General features: G+C 36.5%; 1 protein-coding gene across 1 annotated transcript; it reads right to left on the bottom strand.

Annotated features, from left to right (window-relative positions):
- Positions 1-2,214: 2,214 nt before the first annotated feature.
- Positions 2,215-6,173, bottom strand: LOC107745365 (adhesion G-protein coupled receptor G2-like). The gene is made up of 11 exons (XM_016559236.1): positions 6,136-6,173; positions 5,896-6,058; positions 5,681-5,821; positions 5,428-5,541; positions 5,309-5,345; positions 5,105-5,202; positions 4,810-4,934; positions 4,307-4,572; positions 2,996-3,086; positions 2,645-2,928; positions 2,215-2,306 (listed from the first exon to the last, which is right to left on the bottom strand). Exons 1-11 carry the CDS (start codon positions 6,171-6,173, stop codon positions 2,215-2,217), a joined length of 1,449 nt encoding a protein of 482 aa, XP_016414722.1.
- Positions 6,174-7,980: the final 1,807 nt, after the last annotated feature.

Here is a 7,980-nt window from a genome sequence, read left to right as displayed (position 1 = left end):
ATCAAAATTAAAACAAAAAAACTTTTGAAATGTTTTACTTTACATAGAATGAATCTAGAATATATGAAAGTTTAACTTTTTGAAATGTTACAAAAAAATGAACTTTTTCACAATATTCAAATTTTTTGAGATGCACCTATATCTATATATATATCTATCTATCTATCTATCTATATATATATATATATATAAAAATTTTCAATTGATAAATACATTTTTTAAAGCAACATACTTAACTGGCATGAAGCACAACAGATGATCATCAGCCACAGCAAATTCTGCTTTTGTAGAGACATAATTCTCAGAGACAGCGGCCTGATAGACGCCCACATAGTGTTTCAGAAATAAATCTTTAATCATTTTCTTATTACATTCTAGAGCTGAAGTCCACAGTCCAGGAGTTGAGAGAGTTTGATGAAACACCCACATATCAAGGTGTTTGATTATGAGCCGCAGCTCAAAGCCGCTGGACACTGACATACAGTTCATTTGAAAGCATGCAAATCATGTTTATTTGGGCTTTATCTGAGAATTTCATTACCTGGTTACATTCAGGTCCAGTTTATCAAGCCACCATTGCTCACAAAGAACAATGTATATGTAGAAAATGTATATTTATATTTAATAAAAGCAGCAACAGAATGCCAATGAAGCATAACATTTGGGTCATTCCATGAAATCGGTGCCTTTTGCACTTGGCAAAAAGTGAACAAGAAATTGTATTGTGCCATCTCAGGCTCTGTAATTTATTATTTTATGACAATTTTTCTACCTCATGTTTTGGTATTTTTGTCAACCCTGTTACCGACACAAGCGTTACTAGACACAACAGTTTAATTAGAACTCATATGCCACTGAATGATATAGGCATTAGCTCAATAATATACCGAGGGTGACCTTTAAAATGTTTGAGTTACATTATTTTACAAGGGTTTTTTGATGAGGGTAACAGGGCTGACATGAAATAAGGGGACACCAATAAAATGATTGATATTTTATAGAAAAAATGCGTACTTATGCCAAAAACATTGCTTAACAATGAGACTATATTTAGAACAATATGCAAATGTGATTTTTATATAATTTTGCAAATTAAAAGTCCTGCTGAAAAAGAAAAATCATAGTGAGGGACAGGCCAAAAACCTTACCCTTACCAGCATAAATGCTATCTAAATTATTTAAAATAATATTTAATTTGACTTTTTTGATGTCATATTGATGAAAGCATACATAGTATTATGTTTTTAAATTGCACATTTATTTGTTGTTATATTAAATCTATGTTTGATTATTTCTTAGGGACGCAAAAGGCACCAAATTCATGGAATGACCCATTTATTAGAGGCTATATTTAGATTAATTATGAATATTTATCAGATTCCCATACAGAAAAGGGCAAGTTTGAACATTTTGCATAGAAACAACGAATTACAATCTTTCTTTACAATAAATGTCACTTGCTTTTTTATTTTGCTTTGTTTTGTCATCTAATGAATGATGTTCACAATAAATGTTTTTGGAGCCACTGAAAGTCCATCATGATGAAGAATGATGTTTTATTAGCTTCATCACACTCACATGAGAAATACTGAGATATAACAGAACATCTGTAGGTATAAATTATTAAATAATGCACAAATCACCAGCTGATTCTGACAGGTTTTTTTGTTTGGTTGTTTGTTTGTTGTGTTTCCAGTAACCAAATGTTTCACATCCATGCGTGGATTTTGAAAACCCAGTGCATGGGTCTTTATAAAATGACCATGCAAATTTCTGAATACAATGGTGCGTTGACATTCATAGTGAAGATGTAAATTTGTTTTCTAAATAAGAAAGGTTCAGTGTTATTTGAGTTGCTCTGATACACACATGGATGATTACAACGCTCAGTAAATCTAACAGTAATATCAGATCATATCAGAGATTTGAAAGCACAATTCAGTGCACAATAATAGACTGTTACAGTAATGATCAACATTTTAGGACTAAAATTTTATGTGCATGCCTTATTTTAAGCAGTTCTTTCTTGTTCAAAAGTGACTTTTGTCTTTGTGTTGTTTTTAAGCTTGATTTTGGTGAGAATACACAGTTTCCCCTCAAACAACACATGTACAGATCAGTTTAAGAAATCAGTGTAAGAAAGTCTGAGACAAAGAAAGCCTTCTGTCCTAATTATGCTAGTTATAAATATTTTCCCAAAGCATTAATGCTTGATTAAACAGCGGAGTCGGTGCTTTCTGGATCATCTGAGAAATTACCCGCAATGTCATTGTGAATGTGGTAGTAATACAGGAAGAGAAAAAACCCTGAAAAAAGAATGAGAGAAGCTTATTTCAACTAATTCAAATACATTTCAGATATAAATTAATGCATGTCTTTTAAACTAATGTATGACTAAAAATAATCAAACCTTTGGTCAAATAAGTCCCATTAAAACCCCTTATAAGCAATAAAATAATTAAATTCAATATATATTAAATTAAATGTTATCAAACAAAAAAATTTATTGTAAAAATTTAAAATAAAAATAAATAATATTTAAAAAATCATTAATGAATTAATTCAAATAATTTGCTGTAATCTGTAGGAAAAATAGAAGCGTACTACTAAACCAAATGTACTGATGCATGTGATTGTTTCTCACCCTGTAATGAGTTCAACACAGTGAATATGTAATATGAGGGAATGAGCATCGGTCCATAACTGAAGAACGCCACAGACCACGTCAGACCGAAGAGCAGGAACAAACTCAACACCATCATCAGCTGCTTTCTGAACGTCTTTCTCTTGTCGTCAGTCGATCTTATGTTTCTGGCCTGAACGACCTTAGTGACGATCATGATGAAGACTCCTGTCGTGAAGACGAAAACTAAAGCATAGTAGCCGATGTTCACTATGTAGTGAATGTAAGGATTTGTAATCCAGCACCTGTAATTAAAGAGAATTAAATAAGAAATACAGAAATGTATTAATTTGTAACATCAGAACAACTTACATTCGTGTGATTTTCTCAGATGTTGTGTTTAGGATCACAGCTTCATATCCTCCTACAGAAACGATAACTAAGACTATTGGAGCGGGACACACTAAAAAACACAGAAAACACAATAGTTATAGTTGTAGTTTCATTACAACTGTTTTTTTTTCCCCAGATACACATGATTTGTTTCCTTATGCCCAAAGTAAAGATATAGGGCCTGTTTACACGGTCACTTTATGCGGTTTCTCTGATCAGATATCACTCTAATTTTTAAAAACTGTTCCATTTACACTTGGCCACATAAATGTGTCTCCCCAAAATGGACATCCGATCTTTAATTCCCGCGCTATATGCAAATTTAATGGAGTTCACGTCAATGAATCAACACATATGCGCATTTTATTCATCATCAGCTAATTTCAAGATCAAAAGCCACAACGGGAGAGAGAGCGGCATCAGATCAGCACTGGAAGATAATGAAAGTGTTTGTGTGTTGAGAAACTGTGACTTACTTTCAGTTTCATTTGCGGCAGTTTGCGCGTCAGCTACTCACCCACGGCAATGCATGTTACATTAGCGCTGTCATATCTGGCTATGACATGTCATATGTGACCCTGGACCACAAAACCAGTTATAAGGGTCAATTTTGTGAAATTGAGATTTATACATCATCCGATTTTGACCCATGCAATGTATTGTTGGCTATTGCTACAAATATACCCCAGCGACTTAACACTGCTTTTGTGCTCCAGGATCACATATAGCCTGACACGCTTTCACACATTTATTATTTTAACATTTTGGGAGGAATGTGGTTTAAACAACCAGATGCATTTACACTTGTCCAGTTTCGTCTGGAATGCATCCCAGATCACCTCCTGAAGTGGTTTGAACGATCGGATTTAAATCCATCTCAAAAGCGTTTCGGAGGGCATTTATACCTGGTCTTTTCACGATCGGATAGCTATCTGACCAGGGAAAATGCATGAAGTGACCAGGTGTAAACAGGCCCATAGTGTCAGTTTAATAAACTTTTGTAAACACAGCCTGTCTATATACTCAATTATTGCATTAAAAGCTTTAAAGTGCATTAAAATTGTGTGATGCACACCTATATGGACCTGAGCTACGATGAACTAACAATGACCAGTTGTAGTTTTTATTAATTACCATTAACAGAGAATAATAAATACTGTAACAAATATATTGCTCATTGTTAAAGCATTAACTAAAGGGACCTTATTGTAAAGTTTTGACTAGCTGGCGGTAAACAGATTTATTACCAAAAGGCAACACTATAAATGTTGTTCTCTTGCTCTAACTCACCCCAGCCCAACACGGTGATCTTCCTCATGTAGTTTGTGATGGTGACGTTCTGTCTGATGAGCCATAAGTACATATGAAGAGCTTGAATGAAGAACCAGGTGAATGAGGCCAGCATGGAGTAATGCAGGAGCAGCGCTATGAAGACGCACGCAGTGTTGTCTTGTGTGTTAGCGACGCTCTCGTTTGACAAAAACGAGGCATTCAGTAGACACAAAGCCACAAACATGTTCATCAAGATCTTCGTGGCCTGATTTGATTTGGCTTTCCTATTAAAACACAAAAACAACTGTTCTTGTAATACTTTAGAGCTTTAATCTCATCACTTTACAAGTAAATACTATTTCAGTCTTTAAAATTCAAAATTTCAAGTTTAATTCAATGCATTGCTGTTTCTCAAATGCAAGTTCAGCAATTTCTGAGTGAAAATTGTTTCTTAGTGTAGTATTAGTGATTACTGATTACTAAACAGCACTAACTATATAATATACTTTAAGATACTCTACCGTAGCAGGAAATGCATGAATAAAGCGACGGTCATAAAAAACATGGAGATGCCGCAGCCGATAGAAGAGATTAAAGTCAGTGATTCCAGATGTGGTGCTGTGATGTTTGCATCTGACTGAGGGATCTAAGAAAACAATGAAACAGATCCACAGGAGGATTTTTAAAAGCATTTCTTTCTCATCGTTTACATGTTCGCTAGCATGGGACGGACTAAAAGACTGATATTGATTTAATGGAATCTTTTAAACATGAATTACAAAAGCATAAATTCTTCTTCTCTGAGAAGCTTCTCACCATCAGCACTGCAAAGAACGTCAGATGTGAGCAGGAGCACTTTATGGTGTTGTTGATGATTTCTGTCTTACAGCCAAATGCTGTCCAATTAAGTTTTCCTTCAAAGAAAAGAGAGCAACGAATGAAACTGATTATTTAAAAAAAAAACTGAATGAACTGGGTTTGTTGATAGGAACTGATCAGTACAGCCATAAATGAATGTACCTTTGCCATCCCAAGAAACACAGGACGCCTTACCGGTCTGTAAAAACACATTCATTTTAATTTTGATTTCACATTGTCTGATCATTATAACAAAAGTTCAGCAACAAAAGCTTCATTACCAGATCTTTATGTTTGAAGAACATGTCAATATTGTTGGTAAGGTTGGAGATTTTGGCCCTCATCGTTATTCCATAAACCTCATTGTTCAAAACAGTGTGAATTTCAGTTTCATTCTAAATCAGAACCAAGAGAGCAATCATGAATCAGATATAAATGTGTGTGAACATAACTGATCGAGAAACATTTGTCCAACAGTAGATTTATTAAGAATCTTTCCATACGGGGGAAAAAAAAAATAGAAGCATGCAGTACCTTATATCTCAAGTTTTTGAACCGTAGAACTCCAACAAATGCAGTTCCATTGTTTTCAAGACGTGATTTATCAAAAGCCTCCTTGGAAATTTTTGTTAACCAGGGACAGTTAGTAATCAGGTCACTTTGACTCTCAACAACCTGTGAAAAGAAGAATTGACATGATAATTGATGAATCATACAATGTTTTAATGCATCTTAGCTCTTATGTTTACCGTGGCATGATCTGAAGAGTAGCATATATTTATGTCTTTGGTTTCTCTGTTCTTGGCTTGTACATGAAGAAAACCAACACCATCCTCTGTGACAATCATTGCATTGCTTTTATTGCTTTTTTCCATCTCTTCCATCTTAGACTCCAGATTGCCTAAGGCTTCTCTGAAAAATGGATTTAAATACTTAATATTCTGTAACAGAGTTTTAAACATGATATCCACTGGTAACTGCACACTTACGATGCCTTTGAGGGATCAGTATATCCATGAGTTGTCATTTGTGACGTGAAACTGGTCGTTGGATTGTTAGTTGTCATTTGTGACGTGAAACTGGTCGCTGGATTGTGAGTTGTCGTATGTGACGTCAAACTGGTAGTTGGATTGTTAGTTGTGATTTGTGACGTCAAACTGGTAGCTGGATTGTGAGTTGTCGTATGTGACGTCAAACTGGTCGTTGGATTGTTAGTTGTCGTATGTGACATCAAACTGGTCGTTGGATTGTTAGTTGTCGTATGTGACATCAAACTGGTCGTTGGATTGTTAGTTGTCGTATGTGACATCAAACTGGTAGTTGGATTGTTAGTTGTCATTTGGGAGGTCAAAATGGTTGTTGGATTGTGAGTTGTCATTTGTGACGTGAAACTGGTAGTTGGATTGTGAGTTCTCATTTGTGACAGGAAACTGATAGTTGGATTGTGAGTTGTCATTTGTGACAGGAAACTGATAGTTGGATTGGGAGTTGTCGTATGTGACGTCAAACTGGTAGTTGGATTGTGAGTTGTCATATGTGACGTCAAACTGGTAGTTGGATTGGGAGTTGTCGTATGTGACGTCAAACTGGTCGTTGGATTGTGAGTTGTCGTATATGACGTCAAACTGGTAGTTGGATTGGGAGTTGTCGTATGTGACGTCAAACTGGTCGTTGGATTGTGAGTTGTCGTATATGACGTCAAACTGGTAGTTGGATTGGGAGTTGTCGTATGTGACGTCAAACTGGTCGTTGGATTGTGAGTTGTCGTATATGACGTCAAACTGGTAGTTGGATTGGGAGTTGTCGTATGTGACGTCAAACTGGTCGTTGGATTGTGAGTTGTCGTATATGACGTCAAACTGGTAGTTGGATTGGGAGTTGTCGTATGTGACGTCAAACTGGTCGTTGGATTGTGAGTTGTCGTATATGACGTCAAACTGGTAGTTGGATTGGGAGTTGTCGTATGTGACGTCAAACTGGTCGTTGGATTGTGAGTTGTCGTATATGACGTCAAACTGGTAGTTGGATTGGGAGTTGTCGTATGTGACGTCAAACTGGTCGTTGGATTGTGAGTTGTCGTATATGACGTCAAACTGGTAGTTGGATTGGGAGTTGTCGTATGTGACGTCAAACTGGTCGTTGGATTGTGAGTTGTCGTATATGACGTCAAACTGGTAGTTGGATTGGGAGTTGTCGTATGTGACGTCAAACTGGTCGTTGGATTGTGAGTTGTCGTATATGACGTCAAACTGGTAGTTGGATTGGGAGTTGTCGTATGTGACGTCAAACTGGTCGTTGGATTGTGAGTTGTCGTATATGACGTCAAACTGGTAGTTGGATTGGGAGTTGTCGTATGTGACGTCAAACTGGTCGTTGGATTGTGAGTTGTCGTATATGACGTCAAACTGGTAGTTGGATTGGGAGTTGTCGTATGTGACGTCAAACTGGTCGTTGGATTGTGAGTTGTCGTATATGACGTCAAACTGGTAGTTGGATTGGGAGTTGTCGTATGTGACGTCAAACTGGTCGTTGGATTGTGAGTTGTCGTATATGACGTCAAACTGGTAGTTGGATTGGGAGTTGTCGTATGTGACGTCAAACTGGTCGTTGGATTGTGAGTTGTCGTATATGACGTCAAACTGGTAGTTGGATTGGGAGTTGTCGTATGTGACGTCAAACTGGTCGTTGGATTGTGAGTTGTCGTATATGACGTCAAACTGGTAGTTGGATTGGGAGTTGTCGTATGTGACGTCAAACTGGTCGTTGGATTGTGAGTTGTCGTATATGACGTCAAACTGGTAGTTGGATTGGGAGTTGTCGTATGTGACGTCAAA

The sequence above is a fragment of the Sinocyclocheilus rhinocerous genome, unplaced genomic scaffold (genome assembly GCF_001515625.1).
Source record: "Sinocyclocheilus rhinocerous isolate Xijiao unplaced genomic scaffold, SAMN03320098_v1.1 scaffold2213, whole genome shotgun sequence".
Lineage (NCBI taxonomy): Eukaryota > Metazoa > Chordata > Actinopteri > Cypriniformes > Cyprinidae > Sinocyclocheilus > Sinocyclocheilus rhinocerous.
This window is presented reverse-complemented; position numbering and strand designations above follow the sequence as displayed.